Consider the following 26,036-nt stretch of genomic DNA (forward strand, 5'->3'; position numbering starts at 1 on the left):
TCTATGGGCCACATTACGAAAGCTTCATTGGCGACCTTGGATCAGCGGCAACTTGAGGAGGAATGCATCTGGGAAGGGAGAAGCTGGATTCTGGGGAAGGTTGGCATGCCGGTATCCTGCTGGTCATGGTTAGTCCGTGGACTGGACATCACGGAGCTGAAGGTAAGTGCTCAGAGGTGTGGCTTTTTACCTCAACTGTGTGCTTGAGTTGTGCTGCCTCGGGTACTTGGCTACCAGATGAATTAGTAGCAGGTGTGCCTACAGCATGGCGATGGAGACAGACGGCGGGTGACCACTCGTGAGGATTTATGTGTAGGTGTTTGTGTTTACATGGGAGGAAGGGCCGAAGTTGTTTTTGTTTCGTTCCATGTGGCTCTCAGTGTATGTTTGTATATACAGGTATTTGCGGTTGCAGCTGCAGAATTGTCTGAGTTTATGTATATTGTGTTGATGTGTGAAGTGTTGTCGCATGTTGCTGTGTGAGTTTGGGTGTTACGAATTTTTTTACAAGGATTTTCATTTTCCTGGAAGTATGGTGGTGTCCATGTTTCTCTTGGTGTGTGTGTTGGTGTAGTTGGTTGTGGCAATATCTGAATTTGTCAACATTTATTTGCAGCCTCTAGCGTTGGGGCTTGTGTTCTACTGTCTATTTGTTGGTTTTTGTCGGTGTGCGAATTGCATGTTTGATGTGTTAGTGTGTTTGAGTTAGTGTATGCGCGTATCCTTATTTGTTGCTACTCATCTACATGTGGCAGTGTTTGAATCCTTTTGTGTGTTGTTATGTACTTTTGTAACTGTTTGTATTTCTTCCTGTTTGTGCCCATCTGTCCATGTGTGTGTGTAGGAAACACGAAGTTGCCGTGGGTTTACTTATGTGCGCTAGCCTGTATATCTGGGTGTGCTTGAGTGAGAGAGAGAGTGAGGAACTGTTGTGTGTATGTGTTCCTCCGTTTGTTGCTGTTTCTACATTTGTTATTTGCGTTTCACTGGTTTTCTGATCGTGTTTGTTTTCCTCCCTATTTTTTGCTGTGTGTCTATTTGTCTGCCTGTGTGTGTCTGCTTTGCTGAAAGTGTTTGCATGTATGTGTGTGTAGAGCTGCATGTTTTGCTGAGAGTTTGTATATTTTAGTTGGTTTGTTTGTTCACCCTGCTTTAAGAATGTGTTTTTGTGAGGGGTGTGCATGGCCTCTCCTTATATGCGTTGTCATCTGCAGACCAAAAATTGGACGCTTCAGGCCCTGACACTTAAGATTCTGGCATGCTGCTGGAATCCCATCATACTTGGCCAGATAACCTGAATGTTAGTTGTTTGCTTCGTCAATAGCAATACTTTTTACAAAGGGTACAAAGAGTAATGAGAACCCGGACACGTGGTGTCTTCTCAACCATGCAGCAAAAATATTTATTGCGAAAGTCAAAACAACCATTAGGGTGAAAATGCAATTTCTATCACAATGGCCGTCCTTCTAATGGTTTGTTGCTTGAATACGCATAGTTGCAACATTTGTGCCCCAAAAGAGGTTTGTTTATGCAGGCTAGCAAATTAATTATGACATCCCTGAGATTGATATCACATGGACAGACCTGACTTTATAGATTACTAATATGTCACCACCAGGCTAACACATAGCATTGTCACAGCTGGTGATGCCGTCATTTATAGTCCTTATTAGCAGTTGGCAAGCACGAAAAAAAACTGCCTCATTGCAGTAATGTGCAATAATGTGCTGCATCGATAAGTATTATAAGGTCCCAAAGGCGAGACCGATTGCATTGCAAATGCTTGTGCCCTGATTGAATTTGCCAGGTCAAACCTGCTGAAAAGTATCCAGGGAAAAAACAGGAAAAGGGTAAAATGTATAATTTGGTGTCTTAATCACCAATTCTTTGACAGAGTAGCAGGTATTTTTGTATGTTTACCTTGGTTTCTCTGGGTAGTGCTGTCTCTTGCAGCTTTCATTTACATTTTTTCTTACGTTTAGGGCTTAATACTGGATGTGGGAAGTGTGCGACTGCAGCACCATTTTATTTTAGTACCTAATATTTGAAGAGTGTATTTGGTGTTTTGAAGCTAGCTCTTTTTAGGTTGAATGTGGACAGCGCATGCGCTGCTCTGCGATGCATGTTGTATTCACTCTGTGGGCTTCTGAACCCGCACAGCGCTTCTGGTTGTTTGATTTTCACAATTCCTTTACTCTGGTTGGTCAATAGTATCCATCTTTCCAGGCCTTTGGGGGCTGGTTCTTTCCCAGCAGACATCACCGATTGTTTCTTTCACTTGGCCATCTGTTGCCTCCTTGTTCACACGCCCGAAACCCGGTCATTGCTGCCATCCTTCCTGGTCGCCCATCGGAACATAGCATGCAACACGATAACTGCAATCACCAGTCAACAATTTTATATTTCAATTTGCAATTACCACCATTTAAAACCACTTTTGCATACTTCTTTTGTTGTGAGTTATTGAAACGCAAGGCTGTACGGAAACTAGTGTATTCGAGGACATCCAAGATGGCCCAAAACGATTAACACTTGCGCTTTAAAAACCTGTTGAAATGTCTTTAATTTTAATTGAAAGTGACATATTTAGGTCCTGGCGATAGTGGGCAGACTTAGTTTAATTTATTTGTGAGCTATGTTTGAGTTGGAATCATTTTATGCTTTTTAGAGTATTTGGAATTGTACGTTTCACATATCGATCTCTTCACATTGTCTCTAACGTTGGTACTACAACGAACAAAGAAAACCATGGACTGGTTCCAGTATTCACTTGAGATGGAACAGTTTGAGCCAATCATAGGTGCTTTTCTTTTCCCAGTGATAATTCCTCATTCTAAGTCCTTTAGACAGTGCTGTTAGCTGCTACTCTAGTCCCATCAGTAATTCATAATTCTAAGTCTTCCAAACTGCGCTGCTAACTGCTGCTCTGGTCCCGGTGGTAATTCCACATTCTAAGGCCTCTAGACAGTGCTGCTAGCTGCTTCTCAGATCTCATCTGTAATTCCTCATTCTGAGTTCTAGACAGTGCTGCAGCTGCTTCTCTGGTCTCGTTGGCAATTCCCACATTTTAATTCCTCTAGACAGTGCAGCAGTTGAATCTTTGGACATGTCAGTAATTCCTCATTCTTAGTCCTCTAGGCACTGCTGCAGCTGTATCCATGTTCCCAGTGGTAATTCCTAATTTTTAGTCCTCTAGACCATGCCGCAGCTGCTTATCTGGTCCCAGTGGGAATTCCCCTTTCTTAGTTTTTTGGGCCGTGCTGCAGCTGCTTCTCTGTTCCCAAGGGTAATTCCTCATTCTAAGTCTTCCAGACAGTGATGCTAGCTGCTACTCTGGTCCCGTTGGTAATTCCACATTCTAAATCCTCTAGACAGTGCTACTAGCTGCTTCTCTGATCTCATCGGTAATTCCTCATTCTAAGTTCTACACAGTGCTACAGCTGCTTATCTCGTCCCGTCAGCAATTCCCACATTTTAATTCCTCTAGGCAGTGCTGCAGCTGTGTCTCTGGTCACGGTGGTAATGCCTCATTCTTAGTCCTCTAGGCAGTGCTGCAGCTGCTTCTCTGGTCCCAGTGGTAATTCCCCATTCTTATTCCCCTAGGCAGTGCGGCAGCTACCTCTCTGTTATCAGTTGTAATTCCTTATTCATAGTCCTCTAGACAGTGCTGCTAGCTGTTTTTCTGGTCCCAGTGGTAATTCCTCATTCTTAGTCCTTTAGACAGCGCTGCAGCTGCTTCTCTGGCCCCAGTGGTAATTCATTATTCTAAATCCTCTAGACAGTGATGATAGCTGCTACTCTGGTCCGAAAGGTAATTCCTCATTCTACGTCGTCTAGACCGTGCTGCAGCTGTGTCTCTGGCCCCTTTGGTAATTCCTCATTCTTAGTCCTCTACACAGTGTTTTTTACTGCTACTCTGGTCCCAATTGTAATTCCTCATTCTAAATAGTCTAGGTGAGCTGTTTATTGAGGGATTGAGATTCAGGGCTCCGGGGTCTCTTGTACAAATGTATCTGAAAGAAACAGGTTAGTATTAGATTCCTTACCTTAGAATATTCCCAGGTGTCAGACTGGATCCGGTAAATTTGGACAAGCATTACCCCTGCGCGTCGGGAGGTGTCGTCTGTGGCTCCGCGTCCGACGTCAACTTCGTTGGCGCCGGGATGACGTCGTCGGAGTACTTAGACGCCGCCCTCGCTCGCTGACGTCGGTTCTTCTTTTTTCCGCGCCAGAAGCGCAGGTCCGGAGAAAGTGGTACCCTTTAGTAATTTTTCACTAAGCTTTTTCGATCCTTTTAGGATCCGTTTCGAGTCTACGGTGCCGGTAGGGATGCCCGGGTTCAGGCCCTGTGCCGACTGCAACCGACTGATGTCGGTTACCGACCCTCATCGCCGGTGCCTACATTGCCTGGGGCACGACCACGATGACAAGTCGTGCCCCGACTGCCGGGCCTTGGCGTCGAAGGCTAGGCGGGAGCGGTCCCACAAGCGCCTTGATCTCCGGCAGTCGGCCCCGCGCCGCTCGAGGTCCCGGTTGAGGGACCGGTCGCGGAGACGGAGTCATCACAGCTCGGCGAGTCGACACCACTCGTCGGTCTCCAAGTTCTCAGGTAAGAGGCACAAGAAGTCGAAGAGACGACATCACTCTTCTCACTCCCCCCGACGCGCAGGTGACACCGCCCACGCGGCTCCCCTGGAGCCGCAGGCGTCGCGGCCTGCTTTATACCCGCTGGTCCCTGGACAGAACGCGACGCCGGAGGAGATCGAGGCCTTCCTCATGGCCATGAGGTCGCTCACTCCTCAGTCGGGTTCCGCAGCGCCTTCGGGCCCAGCGGCCCCTGACTGGGAGCCCAAGCGGGCCGGGTGCTCTGGCCCCGGCGCCGTCGGGTGCTTCGGCCCCGGCGCCGTCGGCGACTTCGGTCCCGACGCCGCAAGCCCCCACTGGATCCTGTTCCGGATCCGGGTCGCCGCTGGTCGACCTTACGACCCCGCCGGCGTCGACCCCTAGGGTGTCACCCCGGGTGCCGTACCCGCACGACACCGTCCCTAGTCCAACCCTCGGTCCGGATCCGGCGCCGGAGCGGCGTCGCTCGACACTGGCCGAAGAGGAATTCTTCGAGGATCTGGGTCCATCCTTTATGCCTGAATTTCAGGACATGGACGATGAGGGTGACTGGGGGGTCTGAGGACCCTCTGGCACGTGAGTGCCAGTCATTTCAGGACTAGACACAGGAACTAGGGGAATACAGTGGCCTGGATACCTCCCCAGACACTGGTTTTGTCTCCCCTCCTACCGTGGCTACGGAGGAGGGGGCTGCTTATAGTGTGGTGCTGATGAGGGCAGCCAAGGCCTTGGCTCTTGAGCTCCCCGTCGCAACGGTGAGGTCTAACATCCTCACGGAGGTCCTTAAACCGCAGGTAAGTACCCCAGAGCCTCTACTGCCGTTTAATGAGGCTCTCACGGACGTCCTGTTGGGCACCTGGTCCAGGCCCACTACAGGTCCCCCTGTAGATAGGAACATCGCTAGGCGCCACCGCCCTGCCCCGGGTGACCCTAGTATCTTGTCCACCCACCCCACTCCCGAGAGCCTGGTTATCCAGGCCTTTACTTCCCAATCTGCATTCCCAACGGCGCCACCAGATCTGGAATCCAAGAGGTATGAACAATTCGGCAAGAGGATGGTCTCCTACCTTAGTTTGGGATTGCGGTCGGTTAACACCTCGTTCCTCTTGGGCCGTTACACCCACTCTCTGTGGGATACGGTCGCGGAAGTGCTGCCTGAGTGCCCGGAGGGGGCCCGGGTGAAACTCGCTCAAGCCCTCGCGGAGGGAAGAGATGCAGCGAGGTATTAAATACGATGTGGGTTGGATACCACGGACTCGCTAGGAAGAGCGATTTCCACATCTGTGGCTGTTCGCCGCCACGCCTGGCTGAGGTCCGCCAACTTTTCGGCCGATGTCCAGAACACCCTTATGGACATGCCGTTCGATGGCAGCCACCTCTTCGGTGGCTGCCATCGAAGAGGTTACTTACCTCACGGCGGTAACAGGCAACAACGGAGTGGCCAGTCAACATCCACCTCCGCAGCATCCGCCTCAAAGCCTTCCTAGTCCGAGCTTTCAGGCCCATTTGATGCCAGTGGGGGGGGAAGGGTTCACCGTCACCTCCTGTACTGGCGCTCCATCACGTCGGACAGGTGGGTGCTGCAAATACCCCCTCCCCTTCGGAGCAACCCCTCCAGCCATGCCACCGCAGAACCACCGCGTGTCGGGGGATCACTTGAAACTTCTGCAAGAGGAAGTTGCGGCCCTCTTGGCCAAGGGGGCCATCAAGCGTGTTCCCGGGCCAGAAGTAGGGTGTGGTTGTTACTCCCACTACTTTCTGGTTCCTAAGAAGGGCAAGGGGGCCCACTCCCTATCTTGGTCCTGCGGAACATCAACGGCTTTCTCCGGAAGGAGAAGCTCAAGATGCTGACTGTCGCTCAGGTCTTAGCTGCCCTGGACCCTGGAGACTGGATGGTAGTGTTGGACTTGCAGGATGCTTATTTTTACATCCCCGTCCTGCCGGCCCACTGGCGTTACCTGCGGTTCACGGTAGGCCACGAGCACTTTCAGTTTACCGTGCTCCCCTTCGGCCTTACCAGCGCCCCACGGGTGTTCACGAAAGTGATGGCGGTGGTCGCAGCTCATCTGCGCAGGTTAGGGGTTTCAGTCTTCCCCTACCTCGACGACTGTTTGTTGAAGGCGGGCTCGCCCCAGACTGTCATCAGCCACCTCCAGACTACGGCCGACCTCCTGCACATGCTGGGGTTCTACATCAATGTGCCGAAGTCGCACCTGTGTCCCTCCCAGAAGCTCCTCTTCATCAGAGCGGTTCTAGACACGGCGCAGTTTCGGGTTTATCCTCCCGAACAGCGGGTTCGGGATATTCAGGCTCTGATTCCGATCTTTCAGCTGTTATCCCGAGTCTCGGTCAGGTTGACGCTGCGGCTCCTGGGGCTGATGGCCTCCTGCATCCTTCTGGTGTATCACGCCTGGTGGCGGATGCGGGCTCTGCAGTGGGACCTGAAGTTTCAGTGGGCCCAGCATCAGGGCAACTTGTCCGACCACGTCTTGATCTCGGAGGGCACTGCAAGACAGTTGCAGTGGTGGCTCATAGACCGTGATTGGGTCAGCGGCAGATCCCTCTCCCTACCCCAACCAGAGCACGTAGTTGTTACGGACGCGTCCCTCCAGGGCAAAGTTTGGTCTGTTTCTGGCCGTTTCCTCAGATCACCAACAGCAACAGCAGAGTAAGCACTCTCTCCCAACACGAGCAAAAGTTTCCGGATGCAGTCTGACGCCTGGGGATATTCTAAGGTAAGGAATCTAATACTAACTACTGTTTCTTACAGATATATTGTTACCGAAGGTAAGTAACTTGTGCGACAGGACATCTGCAGGAATGTTGATTGCCTGTATTACTCTTATTTGCAGCTGTTCTGCGATGCCCAAGGTTTACTCCCTACTGTCTCTTTGATGGCCTTTGGTTTCTATTGCTTGAGGCAGGTCAGTTGATTGTAAGTGACTGGTTGTGTGAACTTGAAACCACCATATGTTTGTGGCAGACATTAAGGTAAGACATTGCTTCATCAAACGTCTGGGGAATGTAAGATAGTTGCTCTCTCCTCAAACTCTATTGGGTCCTCACGGACCTGGATGCCATGGAACCACCTTGTAAGACATGGTCCGGTTTGGTTCCAGGATACAGCGCTGGGGATTATCAGGCAAATATCTGTGAATTTGTTATTTTCGAGGGTACAGCCTATTTATTTACAGAGGGGCTACTTTCAAACTTAAAACCGGGTATATTGGTCCGTGGCGAACAGAACAAAGCTGAATCTGGCCGAAACTGGCTGCTGCCTAGCTACGTTACCAGATGCATGTTTTGTTCTGTAGCTGACCTGCCATGATCTTGTGTTGGTGTCCAGTATCAAGGTAATCAGTGATGTCACTGAGCAGGTAGTAGATGTGCCTAACCTGATGGTCATGTTTGTGATTGTTAATGACTTGAAAAGTGGGCTGCATCTTCACAAAGGTTGGTATATTTCCTGGTGCACGAGACTAGGATGCAAACCTGCATTGATTGGATTGAGCCAACACCACCTAGACTTGATAACTGAACTGACTGCGCCCTGTCCATCGATGCATGTTGAAGAATACGGTAAGAGGGGAGATGACTGGAGTGAAGATGTGGTCTCCTCCTATGATTTTTCCTTTTTTTAACTCCACTTTATTATTTTAGAATGTGAATATACATTTAAAAACACAAAGCAAAACAGTGCTGATGTACGAGTCCCGCACTGTAAATGATCCCCACCGACTGTCCAGCTTCAAGCTCAATCGAGAAATATTTTGTCAAAAATCCTCAGCCACGCTGCACATTAACCCCTTGGCCGCGGCGGTAATTCCGCCGCAGCGCTAGGGGGGGGCCGCGAGGCGCCGCCATGCTCGTGACGGAACCACTCCGTCACGAGCCTCGGTGGCGCTGTGCTTGTGACGGAATGGTTCCGTCATGGCCCCACCCGCCTAATAGAACCCTCAGCACAGGCGCGAAATCAGCGCCGTGCCTGCGCAGCAACACCGCGGCTCGTGACGGAATGGTTCCGTCACGAGCATGCAATGGGTTAACAGACTCCTGCATCCATATGTGAGCGGACTGGGTGCCATGCTGGAGCTTTAGTTAAGTTTGTGAATTTAGGATGATTTGAGGATTCTTGTTGGCACACAGCGCTGAGCCTTGTGGTACTCTTTTTCTTAAAAGAGGGCGGTACCAGGTGTGTAATGAAGGATGCCATCCCAGGGCTATTTTCATAGCTTTGCAACAGTTGATTACAGTGAGATTTATGGATCTCTTTACCAAATGTTATAAGGACATGAGCCAGTCATTTTACCTTGCACCACAGGCAGACTAGGCTGATTATTTTTTTTTTTTTAAGACCTTTATTACTTAAAGTGCATGGTACACAGCTTTCAGCTTACAACCCTTCAGGGCCAGCCGCGTAAGTCAATAACTATATAAACATTATCAGATGAACACAGCCTTAAGGCCGACAGCCCTGAGGTTTGGCGGCGTAAGTTGTTCCATTGCAGCACTTCTCATTCAGCAAAACATTTAGTGATATAGATGTATAGGTCTGCAGGTTTTTCTTTTTTTTTTTTTTTGTAAATCCTTAGTTACAGAGCTATGGTGGTACTCATCAATGTCGCCAGATGGATAGTGGCCTGTGCCCACTAATGAGTGCCATGGGGAAATGTGTCAGCGAGGTCCGCCTTCTAAGTGGGCACAGGGCAGTGGTGTCAGAAGATAAGGCTGTGCGACATCGTAAGTGTGTCGATGAGCGAGTGTCTATGTAGCGTATTTTCCCTAGTAGGAGAAGCCGATGTTGACAGTGGTGTTCAGTCGGGATCACCTCGGCCATGGCTGTTACTCTCAAAAGCCCCATGGTGCAATGTGTTCAGGAACTAACTTCAAAGAGCCTGGTCAAAAGGGAAGTGGGACCAGCGCATCAATAAAACATCAGAACGATAACATGGGGAGTATGTGCTAAAGGGAGGGGGAGCGTGGGTAGATATATCCATGTGTTTAAGGAAAGAAGTGCAGTGTCATTGTGTCAGCAGTGGTCTAATGGGAGGGTAGGAGATTGCATTTTGCGGTTCGTGTGTATACCAAGAAGATAGGGGGGGTTACCACCATGAGGGAGTGCGGCATTAGAGCATGGTTCGTGAGGTAGCCCTCAGTCAGGGCGCATAATAAGAGTTGGATGTGTGGGGGTGTGGGCGGGGGAGGGGCGATGAAACAGGCAGACTAGGCTGATAGATGAATAAGAAGTTTCACAGAGCTTTTCGTAGTAAGTGTACTCCGAAATGGATACTCTCTGCAGAGGAGGGAAGGACACTATAATATCTGATTTATCTGTAGATCCAACCTTCACCAGATGATGTTTTTTGCCTGAGCTTTCACTTTTGTGGCAGGTTATACATTACCTTGATTTGAGTCAGTGCCATAATCACCCACAATCCCTGCATACCACAGATCTCTACAGAGGAGAGGATTTGATGACATGTTCACAGAGGACACATTTCTCCCGCATGTCTGCTAACTTTAAACCCTTCTACTTTGAGTCTTTCTTCCATAGTGATATCAGAGGACCTTCTCTCTGACCTGACTGTAACCTACCCCAACACCTTCTTGTAATCTGTTGCTTCACCACCCTTTCTACCCATCAGTTTTGGAAATAGCTTAATACCCTGTGAGCAGCCCTACATTAATATGATGGTCATTGCTTAGTCACTGATACTCTGATCATATCACCCTGGGTGATCCTCCGTCCTCCACGTCAGTCAAAAGGAGCACTTGACAAGAAGGTTGGTTCTGTCCAGCAGACCGTGAGCCCTAGGGTGGGAGCAACTCTGTTTTTTTTGGATCTTATGGCAAAAAAACACCTATTTCATGTCTAAGGAATTCAACTACATTATTTGTTACTAAAGTGTTATTAAATCCATAGTGCTAACATTCTCACATAATCCTTTATCCAGAAAGTGAATCACTCTTTGTCATTACCTGCTTCGTGCATCTGCTTCTACCCATTTATAGTAAAGTCCCTCTTAGGATGACACTTAACTGGCTCATGATCTCCAATGCTGCTCTCCCCCATGGCCATGAAGGATCCTCCACACATTCTCAGGTTGACACACCCACTTCAGCACCTGCTGTACAGACCACACATGTCTACTTTATTTACCTTCTATTGGCAACGCCATTAACCATTCTGTTTTCATGGATGTTCTGGTTGTTTAGCCTACTGTTTGTGCCAGCAACAGTTCTGTTGTATTTAGCATGCATTTAAAGTAGAGTATATTTGTGTTAGTAGCACATCTACCTTAATACATTGGAATCAAGAGGAACTTTGTCCGTGTAATAGCTCAAGTTTGTGCATTCAGCTGGAACAAACTCCTGTAGAGGTTTTTGCATATAGTTATTCAATTCAGTGAATTCCTTTACATTCAGTGTTCACATTTTTACCATTAAGGTGATTTATTGCATTTTCATTGCATTTGTAGGCTCTCTGTGAAGGGTGCTGAACATAGAGTGTTTTAATCCTCATTATTTGTAGTGATTGTGAACAATATTTGTAGCAGTGGTGTGTTCAAATAACACATGTTAAATTGGTGGCTGTCTCTTGCTGAGAGTCCTGAGAAAGATCCCAGTTAGCCCATAATAACCCTGTTATTTGGACAGTCTTGCTGGCTCTCAGGACTTATGGTGGAGGCTGTGTTCAGCTCTTAAAGCCCTCTGTTCTGTGAGCGGTCCCCGGTGAAATAAGGTGACTAGGAGTTCTCTCTTGCGGCCAGCTGGAGGAGAGCATTTCTGGCTACAGCACAACAAGCTAGAAGTAGTGTGGGGCAGAGAAGTTGCCTTGGAAACTTGGGACAGGACTGGTGTAGGAAGACTGCAGACAGCACTGCGGCCCGGTTTCTCTGTGCCTGGTAGAAATTACACCCTAGGTGGTGACAGTGCATTAGGAGGCTTATGTCCCAGACGTGAAGCACTGCGGCCAGGACTATTCTAGTGGTAAAAGCACAAATATTAAAGAGACTATTGGAGAAGAGAGAAAATGTATGCCTCTTGCTGAGGAGATGGATGGCACTGGAACCTGTGTTGACAGGGCTGTGTAGGACCAGTAGGAAGGAGGGGGAACAGTTTGTGAAATTGCCCTGTCTGCGGGGCAGTGGTGAGGGACCTTACTTTTACCATGTTCTATTTTTTCTATCAATGTACACCACACCTGCAGGGAGACATACTTGACCAAATAGGAGACCCTGGCCTCAACTCAAATCCTCCCGGCTGTTGAATTCAAGGTTGTAACCAACACAAAGTAGATAAGGTGATGCAGGGGTGGGAAATTCATATCGCCCGACGCCCAGGACATATTGTTTGCTGACAGGGACAACAAGTAATTATGTTTTTATTGTCCGTCGGACAAGTAGGCTCCACTTCCTGCAGCAGAAACCTTTCCCAGAAAAGAACTTGCAAAATGATTCTAACCTGCTTCCAAATGCGTGCTGCGTTTATTGGCATAACTTTCTACGATTTAATAATCCTTTGATTCACTGACAATACCCAGAAGTGCTTCCCTCCTTTCTGCGCACAGCGCAAGGCACGCACTGACATCTCTTTGAACGTTGCGGGGCAGGCCTGCCTTACGCTTTTGGAAAAGGAAAAAAAAACCTCTCTGCTTACATGGTTTCATTCAGAGTGCAGGCTGTAACTCACAACTGCACGCTGAAAGCATTTAGGCCAGTCACCGTTGCTTGTAAGCAGAATGCACAAGTACCTCATTTCACAATAATCCTGTGTTTCCAAGTCTCTGCACTCCCCAAAACCTGCCTCGTGGCCCCATCATTCAGAGGTCATTGCCCTTGTGCCTTTGGTGTAAAGCACACGGCCTATCACCACCAGCTGCCGAGATCACGGCTGCTCCCCAACACTGTGGCTATTACTGTGATCGGAGCTATTATCAGATCATTCTCAGCCCACAAGGTAAGAGGCCGCAAAAGCGTAGTAACATAAATGATAAAGTTGCATTTGTAAAGTTGAATTTTCTGTAAACTATGACGGGCAACAAAATATTGTGCCCAGCCCCACATCAAAAAAGTGTTGTCAAAATCCACTTTTTGATGTAGGGCCTTGCACAAAATTCTAACGTTAGGTTTATGGAAAATTCATCTTTACAAATGCAACTTAAGCATTTATATTTATATTTTTAACACGCTGTTGCTACCTCTCTTACCTAGTGGACTGAACTCTGATAAAATACCACTCTAAACCTATTTGTGCGGGTGTTTGTGACCATGGGTGCATTATTTTATAGGATTTTGACAACACTTTTTAATGTTTTAGTGAATTGAATGCTTGTGCGGTTCTAAAGCTAAATCTACTGATTAAGGGCCCCCCACCAATAAAACCTGGGGCATTGTGAACCCCTCCCTATCGCAGCTACAGCAGAGGTGAGTTTTTTATGGGCCTCTCATCTACAACTTGGCAGATAAGAGATGATTAACTAAAAGAAAATAGAAGATGGGTTGCTAGAAAAGGGAGAGAAGGATGGAAGAGGGGCAAAGGATAGATGAGTGGGTGAATGTATGGGTGGATGAAAGGATGGATTGACGAGTGGATAAAAGGATGAATGGATGGTTGGGTGAAAGGATGGATAGGTGTGTGAAACGATGGATGGATGGATGGATGGATCGATGGATGGATAGATCAGTGGATAAAATGATGGCAGAGTAAATAAAAGTCGGAATGGATAAAAGGATTTCTAGTAAAATAAAATCTGAAAGGATGGGTGTATAGTAAAGTAAATGAAAATTTGAGAGGATGGATGTATGGCAAAGTAAATTAAAATCTGAGAGGATGGATGAATAAATGAATGGCAAAAGGAACAATTGATGGTTGAAAGGCGTTATTGTTTGAAGGGTAAGTCAAATGAGGGATGCATGGGTGGATGGATGCGTGCATAGATAGTGGATGGGTGCGTGCATAGATAGTGGATGGGTGAACAGATGGGTAGATGTATGGAATGGCCGATGGATGGAATGGGAAGAAAGAATGAATGACTGAATGTAAAGGTGAAATGGTGGACATGAGCAGACAGATGTAGCATTAAAGAATAATGGACAGATGCTTGGATTGAAGTGACAAAGGAGTTTTAGGGAGGTATGAGCTCACTTACATCACTTACTTGGTGCTGTCAGAGCATTGGTCAAAGTGGGGGGTATTTTAACTTTCTGGCTACTCCCTTGAATAAAACCATCAAAGGGCTGTTCCTTTTACTTAGTAGCAGAGTATGACTGTAAATCACACACCATAATCTCCTTTTTTTTATAAGAACCCCATCTTCGCATCCCTCAGCACGTAGAGGATACTACCTGTCAAAATGGAATAAGCTGTGCAAGCGTGGGCTGTGCATACCTTGATTTGTGCACTATATTGAAGATGCTAGGAACAATGGTAATGCAAGGCTCAACTATGTCTTACATGTGATCCACATGGTACCTGAGCTACACTGCATATGATATTTACAGTGACCTGTGCAGGACATGAGCTGTAAAATAGGTATGAACAGTGCTGTGCATCATTCATGTAAGGGTAAGGGATAGTGCATGAGGGAATTGTTAAATAGAAGGTGTAAAGTGTATGAGCTGCACTACAGAGGATACAAGTTGTTCTAGAGATGAGGTGTGTCATGCCCGTGGGTTGTGCAGGAGCTATGCAGAACACTAGCTGTGTGGAGTTTGAGCTTTACTTTGCATGAAGTCTGCATGGTATGACTTGGAGAGGCAACTAAGTAAATTGCTGTGGAAGGCATGACCTTTCTTCTTAACATCTTCAATGACAAGTCAGTGCCTGCTGTAACCATAGTACCTTAATATTTTTTCAATGGCCAGTCTTCGGGGTTTTCTAACGGATGCATTTTTCTTGCTGGCTTCGTCAAATCCCCCCATCGCCTCTGAAACAAATTGGTAGTTTCTCAGGGAAATAATATAGTGACAAATTTGCATTTGCTTGCTAGATGTATGGTCGCCCACAGTTTATTCGGCTTGTCGGGATGCTAATGTTTAAAACAAAGTTGTGTAACATGTTCATGGGTCAATTGCATTAAAGTTAGGTCGAGCAGAGAATTCAAGTCAGATATATTCAAACACAGTCAGCAGGAATCTCAGCTTGCATTACTGACAGGGGATCCAATAAAAGCAAGTGTGCATTGTCTGCAACATTTACAAGTTGTGGCTATGTGTATAGCTTCCAGAAGCCTCCTTTATAATGTGCAAGTGTATAAAGAAGAATATAAGCAATATTTGAGATTTTATTTTGAAAACGGACAATGTACCCCAAACAATGTGCTCCTTGAAAAAGGGATTAAGAGAGCAAAATATTTGCAACTTAAAAATGGTTGTAGTGTGCAGAAAGCTACAATGTAGAGTTTGAAAACATTAACTACCATTGCACTAAGGAATCATTTAATACATCAGCTTTGGTGCATGTCAATATTTTAAAAACAAAATAAAGGCAAATCAACGTAAAACTACTTTAAAAAAAATGAGAGATGAGGCTACTTCCAAGGGACTACTTTGTCAAACAACGTACTTTGCCCTTCTAAAGTATATGTTTTGCTGGTATATACCCTATGTCCATCTGCCTACCCTGACATTTCCAATGCTGTATTGGGTGTTTTGATTGGCACTGTGGTTCCCGAGATTACCCGCCTCAAAGGTTTGGGTTCTCTCTCTCTCTTGATTGCAGTTTTGTGGATATGTTCTTATATTTCCCATGTTAGGGACCGTTGTCTCTAATAATATAGTAAAATGAGCCCTGGCATAATCAGAAAGGCTGCTATCCAAGCTCTTACATGAGAATGCGGTCATACATTGAAACCTCATTGTTTGGTACCAAATGGGACAAGTTGATTTTTTTACAGGACAAGAAGATTTCTTAAACATTTTGTCCTTTGGACAAGAAGATATTTTATAAAATTCCACACCCCTGTGATGGTAACATACTGACCGAACTGATGAGGTTCCCTAGGTTGATTCATATCTGGACCATAAAACATGAGAGGGAAAAGTAATATCCCTGCGTTTCGTGAGTGATTTACTCCTGCTCTAGAATTGACTATATTTTATGTGAGAGCTGAAGTCCCACATTTTGATTTGGTGGAGCGTTTGTCTAGGGCTATCTCGGACCACGTCCCCTTGCTTCACACAACTGGAGGTCAATACAAGCGATGTGAAAGTCATGGAGACACTTTACATATGGTAGCTCCAGGGCAGAAGACAATCAACCGACTGAGGGAATCCACTGTCCTCTACTTCCAGTTTTATGCGAAATCTTAGGTTGGCAGGCCCAAGAGAGGATATGCTACAAAAGGAAGGTTGTGATTCTGAATAATGAAAGGTAATCTTCTGAGGCACAAACAGGATTAAGGTGATCTGCTGCAGCCACTAGAGGTCTGACAGCTGAACCACATTCATGCAAGTAAATTAATAAAGTCAATTGGGTTGCTATGGCACACTACCTAAGCACTTGGAGGAAGTTATACAAGATGAAAAGCTATGCGGGACAGGTGCTGCAGTGGATGAGTAGGAGAGGGGAGTGGAACAGGTAGGTACAGCGAATGACTGCCTCCGGAGATGTCGTCTTTATTGACATGGATATTGCATTGGCCTTCACTAAGTGTTAGTAGAGCTTGCACTGTACAGAGCCCATACAGAAGTTAATACAGTGATAGGGTATCCCCAAGGCATGGAAATTCTGTGACTTCTGGAGGAAACTAGAGCTAAATTAGATGAAGCTATTACAGAGATATGAGATTACCCAGCCGTATAGCAGGAAGATACTCGGACCCAATGGAATCCCAGCTGAACTGTTCAAGCATTCATCATTCCTGGTGGGAAGTCATATATTGAAAATGTTTATAGGGGCAAGAAAAATGGGGGTAATTATATTTGGCATGCCACTATAACGTTTATGTATGAAGTCTTCCCACCTAAAGTCTAAGTATTGATTCCTATTATTGACACCTTAGTTCTTCAACCTGATCACTCTGGCGTCATGCCTCAAACCTCTGCTAACTTTAACTCCAGTGTACCCCAAAATTGGCCGAATACGACAGAGAATTTGGAAGTGCCCTTGGTTAGCCTGTCTGTTAACACTAAAAAGATGTTTGACTCCATTGAGGACTTACTGGTACTGGTGCTTGAATGCTTGGGACTTGGATCTGAGTTCAGGGCATGGGTTAGATGAGGCTCCTTCATGCAGATCTCGTTGAAACTGTGTCACCTGCGTGCTATCACTGAATATTAAAGAGGGCAGGAGCGCTAGACCTGGATGCCCCCTTTTCTTCCTGCTCTTCACAGTGTCCATTGAGTCCCTACGGTGCTGTGTCAGGGTTACTATGTAGGCGAAAGGTTTCAAATAGGGACCTGAGGTTGAGGGTATTACATTTATGTATGCAACCTATGTCCTTAACTATGCAGCTGCCTCCTACTGGCTAGACCCAGAGTACTGCATGTTTTTTCATCTGATTGGGGATTTTTCTGGATTTAAGAACAGGTGAAAGGTTTCAAGAGGGGACCTGAGGCTGAGAATAGAACATTGCAGGATGCAGCCCATGTCCTTCTCTATGCGATCCATTTCCTTCTGCTGGCTAAACCCAGACTGCTACATGTTTTTCAGCCGTTTTGAATATTCTGTACATAAGACTAATTGGAGCAAGTGCACTGTTCCTCAGATCTACTTAAGGGATAGAGCATCTCTGTACTCCCTCTCCCTGTGGGTGACTGTCCATTTAACAAAGCAATTTAGAATGTATGCTGTTACAACGCATACATTTACAATGCATGCCTTTACAACACATTTTTTACATTTTACATTTTTTACATCGCAACATCCTTTACAACGCATTCCTTTACATTGCATGCCATTACATCGCATTTTCAGAAACTACCTTTATAACGCATTCCATTATATCGCATTATACCTTTACAACGCATACCATTACAATGCATACCATTACATCGCATTTAAGGTAAGTGTTGAATAGTATAGCGGTAATAATTACTATTCTACCTCCACTGAGTGTAACAGTAGTGTAATGGTACTATGCTTTGTAATGCCTGCGTTGTAGTGACATGCGTTGTAGTGACATGCGTTATAGTGACATGCGTTGTAATGACATGCGTTGTAGTGACATGCAATGTAATGGCTGCGTTGTAATGACATGCTATGTAAAGGATGTTGCGATGTAATGACTGCTATGTAAAGGTAGTGCGATATAATGACCGCATTGTAAAGGTTGTTTCCCAAGCATTTTGTATTAGGTATGTCTGTATTTACATCAGAAGTATGGTGCCGGCTCTGTAGCTGCTGTTAGAAAGATCTTTCTTGCTAAAGTACATCCAGTTGAGATATCTGGCACGTGGCTTGGGTTGAGGATGGTAAACGAGGTTAGAATCCCTCGAGAAGGAACTGTGAAGAAATATTTTAGAGCTTGAAAAGTTGTCCCTGTAGATGTAATTAAGTCAGGCAAAGTTGAAGTTCAGCAGAATTTAAAAGGTGCAGATAGAAATCATTGTTGACTTGTGCCTGGAATATTGGTTAGGGGGATCTGACTGATAGGTGTAAAGTTTTCCCTGACAGAGCCAGAGAAGGCTCTGTTGTCGGAAACCAGACGGCCCGTTTCAAGATAGAGCAGTGAAATAAGAGTTTAGCCGATAGGGTCCTCCGCCATGTTTGTGTTGGAAGACCATGTCCGTCAAACTCTGTGTAAGGCCCTTGGTTGGTGTTCATCACGGTATTAGTGGCAATGGTCACTTAATATCTTTAAAGTGATTGTTATTTTATAACAGACCAAAGAATTATTAGAAGTGAATAGAATGTTAGTCACCTGACTGAAGCGGGTGGGGACACATGACACATGATGGGTTCATTTAGATCTCTGTATCCGAAAGGCCAAGACAATAGAACAGTTGCCTAGGCGGATAATTCATTTTCTTGGGTGCAATATGAATTAGGTGGTGGTTTGATTTTAATTCTCATTAAGTCTCATATTAAGAAAGTATCTTATGTGTTTATGATTTATATCAAATATGTTATACAGAATGATGTTGCCTTGGGACTGATGACAGCGATCAAGGACATAGCACAGGAGTTGGGGGGAACTCATCCCACCAGAGAAAGATTGTTCGGGGGAAGGAACCAAACCTGAAAGCTAACGGAGCCATTTATGAGAGAAGGATATGGTTGTGTAAATTTATGAAAGTATGGACTGAGTCAGGTGGGGTGGGTGTGCTCAGTGGGTAAGACTGTTCATTGGATTTCCAGAGGATTAACACTCTGGGAATCCCAGACCTTCAAGTTACCCATTTGTCTGTCTCGAATGACTTGGGACCATGGACTATTTGTAGGCCTTTGTATTCACTTAGCAGTCAATAATAATGCAGTATAGGGGTGATGCTGCTGGTCCAAGTCCTAAATATAAATTAATGTTTTTAAGAAATCCATTGGGAATATGTACTCTATAACATTTTAGAATGTTGTTGTACTTTAATTATCTCTATTTTTAAACAGGACAGACAAACCCTATTTGCAACATCCTAGTTACAGTTAAACCACCTTCAGAAAGCTAACCCTAATTTACAAAAGTCAATGTTCCTGTCCTTATAGAAGACCTATTTTATAGACATTTTTATATGATAAAACCATTAGCTATTACATTGCTGATTTCTACAACATCATTATGATTCAGAAGTCTTTTGTTGTCCAGCCTAGTTATGCTTAATTGTCATCTTCTCCTATAGGACAAGAGTCCGATCCTTGCTTGATGGAGGATTATATCTTTCAAGGAACAGAAAGCTCCACCAGTCCCAGCTCTGGTAAAGCGTGCATGCTCCAAGTTTCTTACCTTGCTGTGGTAGGACAGTCTTTCTTTTCTCAAAGCTAAGCAGCATTCCCTAATCATCTGTCTTTCTCAGCCCAGTCCTTAGTGAATGCGAAACTATTTTCAACTCATAGGCAAAGTTTACCTGTCCTAGAAGATTACAAAAAACTACAAATACGCCTCCTTCCCACTCCCTGCTTTAGGGGAGGAGCCATAAGTTACACTTGCTGTTTTTGTGTTTTTGCTGTGTTATTTACTGTCTGGTGGCACAGGTAAAGTGGCGATATTTAAAATGTCTCTCTAATGCTTACGGTTATGTTATCACCAACCATTTCTGGTCTCGCCTGACCCAGCGCATGCGCTGGTCTGGCGAGACTTTTAGTAAGGGCTTCAAAAAATGCTACCACGGCCGGCCTACAGCTTGTGTGCATGTGCACGAGCGCGCGCTTACGAGCAGAGGCGCCATATGGCTTTCCTCGTCATGCTCATTAAGCGCATCGCTCACCACGCTTTGATCACGATCACTTTCACTTTCGCTGCCGATTTGATGTTACGGCCGTGCGGCCAGTGCTTGTTTTTAATGCACTTCGGGTGGTTTTTTCGGCCACTGGGTACTCCCATATTTAGTTTCTCCTTCCCCTAAACAAATTTAATCATGTAATGATCATGTACTTTTTGGTATCATTCATAACTGAATCTGAATCTGTTCCATCCATCCGTGTCCTTGTTACATTCACTTTTGTGGTTTGTTCTCCAACATCTTAGAAATTTTTACTAAATACTTATAAGGTATCAAAAGCGAGACCTATTGGCTATGCCAATGCTTGTTAAGAAATATAATTAGCCCAAGCCTTATTATAAACCCTGCAAACTAGGTTTGATCAGGACATTGCACGACCCACAGGGCCTACTCTAGCGTTCAAGGTCTTGGTGAAGAGCTTTGCCATCTTTCTTTTCTTCATTCTTTCCTATCTGGGTGTTTTTAACTCTTTCTTTTGCTCTCGAGAAATATCTGATGAGAAAAAATAAGTGCTGGTCCCCAAAAATGAGCACTGGTGGTGCATACTGGCTCCAATTAAAACACTGGGAGATAGCACCATGGTACTCTGTTGAGCTGGGAGTTAATGCATATGTTTTCAAAACATTTATTTTAGAACTAATTAATCTCATGTTTTATATCTCTGGTTAAGATGTTGTTAGAATTATATGAGTTCACTATAAAGAAATTAAAGCGCAATTTATGCATGGAAGTGATATTTCATTCCACGGTCAGGAATAAAACTGTGTTAACACTCACTAAAAAGCAGTAATGAGTCAAACCCAATTTAGAATACAGTGTATTCAAAGATACAGTGTGTACACCGTCTGAAATGTAACAGTTTTACCTCTTTCCTTCTCTCACAGCCATGCTTGAAGTGAAGCTTTTCCATCCTGTTTATGGAGAAGGAATAGAAGCCGGCGACAGTGACAGCCCAGGTAAATGACCGGTGTACCCACATGTTACGTGGCTGTGGCTGGTCATTGATTGTCCACATTCCTGGTATGCCACCAGTGGGATATTATGCCCATGGACCACAGTGAAATTATTTAACAAACTTACTCAGTAAATGAGTCAAACCTAATTTGTAATACATATTGTTACTGTCTGATTAATCATTTTGACCTGTTCCAGGATTTCTTCCTCTCGCTGAGCCAGAGGTGAAATTGTTGAGTACTTTTGATGGAGACGGAAGAGGAGAGCGATGTACTGGTATCAGTGCAGGTAAATTGCAGAGCTCACATTTTTCCACATTTGTGGCTGAGCAGTTGGTGTCCTCTTCCATTACTAATGCTTCAGAGTGCTTGCATTGGGCAGAGACTTACCCTTTTCTAGTTATCTCTGCACACCTCTGGAACGATGCTGTGCTCACAGGTCACAGTGAGAGTCTTTGGCAAACCTATGCAAGTTGTTCATGTCTTCCTTCTATTACTGTTATTCAGCCTCTGTTTTACTTTAACTAATATTTGTCACATTTTTGCAGGATTCGAAAAGGAACTGGGAGATTGTTCCATGGATCAACAGGGTTCTGAGATGAAAGGAAGTGCCAGCAACTTTAAAGGTGAGGAAGTAGCTTTTACCAGAAAAAGAGATGTTAGTGACCTCCTCTAACGCAGTATTAGAATAATAATTCTTATATTTATATTAGTTATGACAGAATGCTCTTTATTTTACATAGCAGCCCGTCCCGACGTTGTCCGGGTACGAAAAAGAATGTCTTAAATGGTTAGAATAGGCAAGGCAAAGTTTTTTTTAAAGTTCATGACATAGTACATTTATTGTTTCATGCGACTTGCCTTTGCGGCTGCTCATAACCCCTCTTTCTGTTGCGTGGAAGGTGAGCGTGTGCTCTGCGGTTTGTTGTCCTTACCGCAGAATGCGAACGTGCGTGTCCGCTCCTGCCGACGCCCCTGATCAGTCCTGGCATGCACACTGAGGGCGTGTGCCTTAGTAGGTTCACGCACTCCCCAAAGACTTGCGTGGTGCATTTAGAGGCCCCACATAGCGTCACTGCCAAACACCACAACTCCAAGGATGCTATTCCCCCTCTCCGCAATGCTTCCAGCGTCTTTGTGAAAGCCGCGCCCCTTTCTTCATGCCTGCCCCTTGTGACAACGCCGAGGCTCAGAAATGAGTGAAGCTTTGTTTTTGTTCCCGCCGCAAATACTGTGAGTGTTATCATTAATGGAGCGTGTATGGGCTTGCACAGTGAAATCAGTGGCCATTTATTTATTGTTTCTAGTTTTGGGCCAGGCCCCTCTGACAACGTTGACGCCCACAAAGGCGTGAATGTGGCACCGAGTGAATTTTGTGCTTGTGAAAGCCACACCCCTTTCTTGGTCATAAGAATATAGGTCATACAATTATTTTGGAGCTTTGGTGTTCACTGCCATCCAGCCAAGGCTCGAGACATTCTGCTGGTTTTGTTCTAGCATCTGCCGTCTTACTACAGTACCATTAGTGGGCACATGATTGTTCTTCTTCAAGTCATCAGTAGTTTGCACAGTTGTGTTTTGCACTTCTGGTTTTCCTCCTTTGTGAGACCTGTTCATGTTGCCAGACATTGGTATAATCTGGATAACACCACTGCTTAGACCAAGAGTTCACAGTAGCAGTTGTCAGCCCTGAGCATCAAGAGGTAAGTCTTCAGATTTAACATCTGCCTATATTTGAGGGAGATTGCGGGCTGGGAATAAAAAAAAAGACTGTGGATTGCGAGCTGCCATGAAAAGGGCAGGTTAAGAGAACCAGGTCAGGTGTTCAGTTCAACAAAGGAGAGGTGGTCAGTTCTCTGTTCATCCGCTGACCCTTAATTTTTCCACTGTTCAAAAATAGCCAACTTAGTTTCATCCATCTTTTAGTAGTCGTAAGGAAAATCCGATAACCTGGAGTTATTGTTGGCATTAATGCTGAGCTCTGGCAGACGTGGGGAATCGCCAATGTATGTTTCATTGCATGGGTCCCTATCTGTAATCAGATGCGATACACTACAAACCAGAGACTTCAGTCTGACAAATGTATCTGCATGCTTTGTACATGCCCGGATTCCACTCTTTCATGTTCCAGTACCGGCTGCTATATTTAACTAAGTACACATTCCATTTTATGACCAGTGTTACAGCGCTGCTTTAAAAGCAATGCTATGTTTCTTTTTTTTGTGTCTAACTTTGTTTGTAACATAGTTTATAAAATGTCATTTGGCCTTTCCAGGGTGTATGTTAGATGGTTATGGGGTAGAGACTTCATGTAGGGATTACTCTTGTAGTGCTTGGATTGCTTTTGTGCCTCCTCCCGCTCCCTGTGACTATGAAATCAATGGATTTAATGAGGCAAATGGGGAAGTGACAGAGGTGCAGGGTGCTAACCCAGTGACTGGCTGTGAAATCAGTGTCTGTAATGAAGCGAGCGGGCAGGTGACGGTGGTTGAGGGTGAGAGGTTCAGCTTCAATTATTGTAAAAATGAGTGGATGTAATTTGTGAGGTGGTGAGGTGACGGAGGTCCAGGGCTTCAGGTGCAGTGACTGGTGGTGAAATTAATTGTTGATGTTTCCTTTATTACAGAAAAAGACTTCACAATAGAGATTATATCAGATGTCATTAAAGTTGAGGAAGAGCCCTATCCTGTGGCTGATCAGGACTCTGGAGAAGATAAAAACACTCACAGCCCTGCAGGCATGTCATCTTTTTCTACCTGAAATTTTAAAAACATTGAATCGATCAAAGGGATCAATCATATTGGACCTTTAGCTGCGTGTTGGAATAAGCAAACCCACGGTTTCAGGAGAAAAGTAATGGTAGTTTCTCAGCACCTCCTTATCTGTACTGTACATTCAAGTTTCTACCTAGTGTACAATTCTTCTCTGCCCACATGCATGTATTTTCTGTGGCAGAGGAGCCATCCTCTTAGTAGCAGACCTCCAAGCAGTGGGTTATCTTTCAGAGCTGGCTCTAAAGCCTGCAGTGCCCTATTTTCCCCACCATGATTAATGAGCCATGGTGCATGAAAATGAATATATATTGAACATATATGGCATTAATTCACTGAATATGTGAGCAGCTCTGTGCCTGGACAAGTAGCAAATAAATATATGCCAGATGTGGTCAACAGACACGATGTCCTTGACTTAGCTTTGTGGGACCATTTATGGGGAAGAGTAAAGTGTGGGGTTGACCTCTGGCGATAACTGTGCTATCCTATTTCATCTTCTCTTTGTGTAACTCTGATCACTAGTAGGCAAGTTGGATGGCAGATATACTATGTAATATATCCTACCCATAAAAAGGTCTATAACATGTTGTGTACAAAATTTGTTAATAAAGTAATTCGAAAAATATTTAGTGGCACTGAACTGTCCCCACAAAATATATATGTTTCAGCCTTCGCACCCTTGTTGACACTTATTACCACCTGTTTCAAGGGGCATAGTTTACTTTGTTTTGCAAGCTATTGATGTTTGTCTGGTAAGAATGTTTAAAAGGGCAGTTAATGAGGCAAAGACCATCTTTCTGATGGGTAGTCTATTTCTCTCTCCTGGGATCTCCACTGATAATCACACACACTGAATAGTATATAGATTGGCTGGCGGATTTGGTGGCAGGATTACCGCTGGATTTACTAGTTGTGGAGGAGGAGGAGAATTAGGTGAAGAATCCATTGGAAGTTATGGAAGTGTATAAGGCACAGGAGACAGTAAATCTGGTATGATGACAGGGAAATTTTGTCTGGCTGGAGAGTAGGCACTGGAGTTATCTGACTCTGATTCAGATGGTATTATATGAGATTTCATGCGCGAAAGCTATTCTGCTGTCTTTTTTCTGTGAAGAAACATGGGGCCAGATGTACGACCCTATTTTGCATGCGCAAAAGGGTTTGTGACCCATTTCTGCATGCAAAATACAAAAGGACCATGTACTAACTCTATTTAGCGACTCACACTTTATTTGCGACTCGCTAAATAGGATTAGCGACTCGCTATTAGGAAGGGGTGTTCCAAGGGCGTCCCTTCCTAATAGTGAGTCTGAGACCCATGTATGACTGTTTTGCGACCGCAATTGTGGTTGCACAACAGTCACAGTTTACCACTCTTCTCAGAAGGGTGGTAAAGGACTCGCAAAAGGGAAGCGTTCCCCAGGGGACCCCTTTCCCTTTGTGATTTGAGGGGCAAATATTTTTCAGGGGCAGCCAATTGTCCCAAGGACCACTACCTGCCCTTAAAAAACTGAAACGAAAATGTTTCATTTTTCTTTTTTTAAATGCCTCCCGTTTTCTTTTAAGGAAATCAGGCTCCATTAAAAAAAACTGTTTTATTTAAAAGCAGTCCCAGACATGGAGGTCTGCTGAGCCCAGCAGGCTACCATACCTGGGAGGGCCAGCCATTCCCAATGGGGTCACAAATTGCGAGTGCCTTATTAATATTCATGAGGCATGCAATTTGCGGCCCCATTGGAATAGCAAACAGTTTCTCAGACACTGTTGTACATAGCATTTTGCGTAATTGTGCGCAATTTGCGAGTCGCAAAATGCTATGGTCGTACATCTGGCCCCTGATGTCTTAATGTCGAACCATGTGTCAACGTTTTTGATGCTGACCTATGTCTCAATGCCGATGTGCCTCTCGATGGTGTGTATTGTCGTCGTTGATCCATGTCTCGATGGACAAGTACCTCTTCTCGATGTCTAAGTCCACGACTTTGAACAGGGACGTTGTCTCACTTGATTTTCTCCCATTGGATCTCCCTTTGCTAGAGTCAACATAGGGTGAGATATGTGGACAGTCTCTCCTTTACCCTTGGATGTCTGTCCAGCCAGGGAATCTGGCCTTGTACGGTGTTTCCCTTGACCATACAGGTGAATCTTCTCTCTCTCTCTCAAAGTACATCATGAGAGTTTCTGCAAACAGAGTCTACAGATCCTGTGAGAGTCTGTTTTGCCATTTCTTTGCCACATTCTGAAAATTCGGAAATTCAACAAAATATGGCATTTTTCGAAAAAAGAGAATATATCCTGTCAGGAAAATA

At 45.1% G+C, this 26,036-nt stretch overlaps 1 protein-coding gene across 1 annotated transcript in view; it reads left to right on the forward strand.

Annotated features, from left to right (window-relative positions):
* LOC144772329 (uncharacterized) overlaps positions 1-26,036 on the forward strand; it is a 55,855-nt gene that overhangs the window by 19,237 nt on the left and 10,582 nt on the right. The window contains exons 4-8 of the mRNA XM_078656570.1: positions 19,401-19,475; positions 20,885-20,956; positions 21,153-21,242; positions 21,502-21,579; positions 23,580-23,690. Coding sequence (XP_078512696.1) covers positions 19,401-19,475; positions 20,885-20,956; positions 21,153-21,242; positions 21,502-21,579; positions 23,580-23,690 — 426 coding nt within the window. The remainder of the gene's footprint in view (positions 1-19,400; positions 19,476-20,884; positions 20,957-21,152; positions 21,243-21,501; positions 21,580-23,579; positions 23,691-26,036) is intronic.

The sequence above is a fragment of the Lissotriton helveticus genome, chromosome 8, assembly GCF_964261635.1.
Source record: "Lissotriton helveticus chromosome 8, aLisHel1.1, whole genome shotgun sequence".
NCBI classification, from domain to species: domain Eukaryota; kingdom Metazoa; phylum Chordata; class Amphibia; order Caudata; family Salamandridae; genus Lissotriton; species Lissotriton helveticus.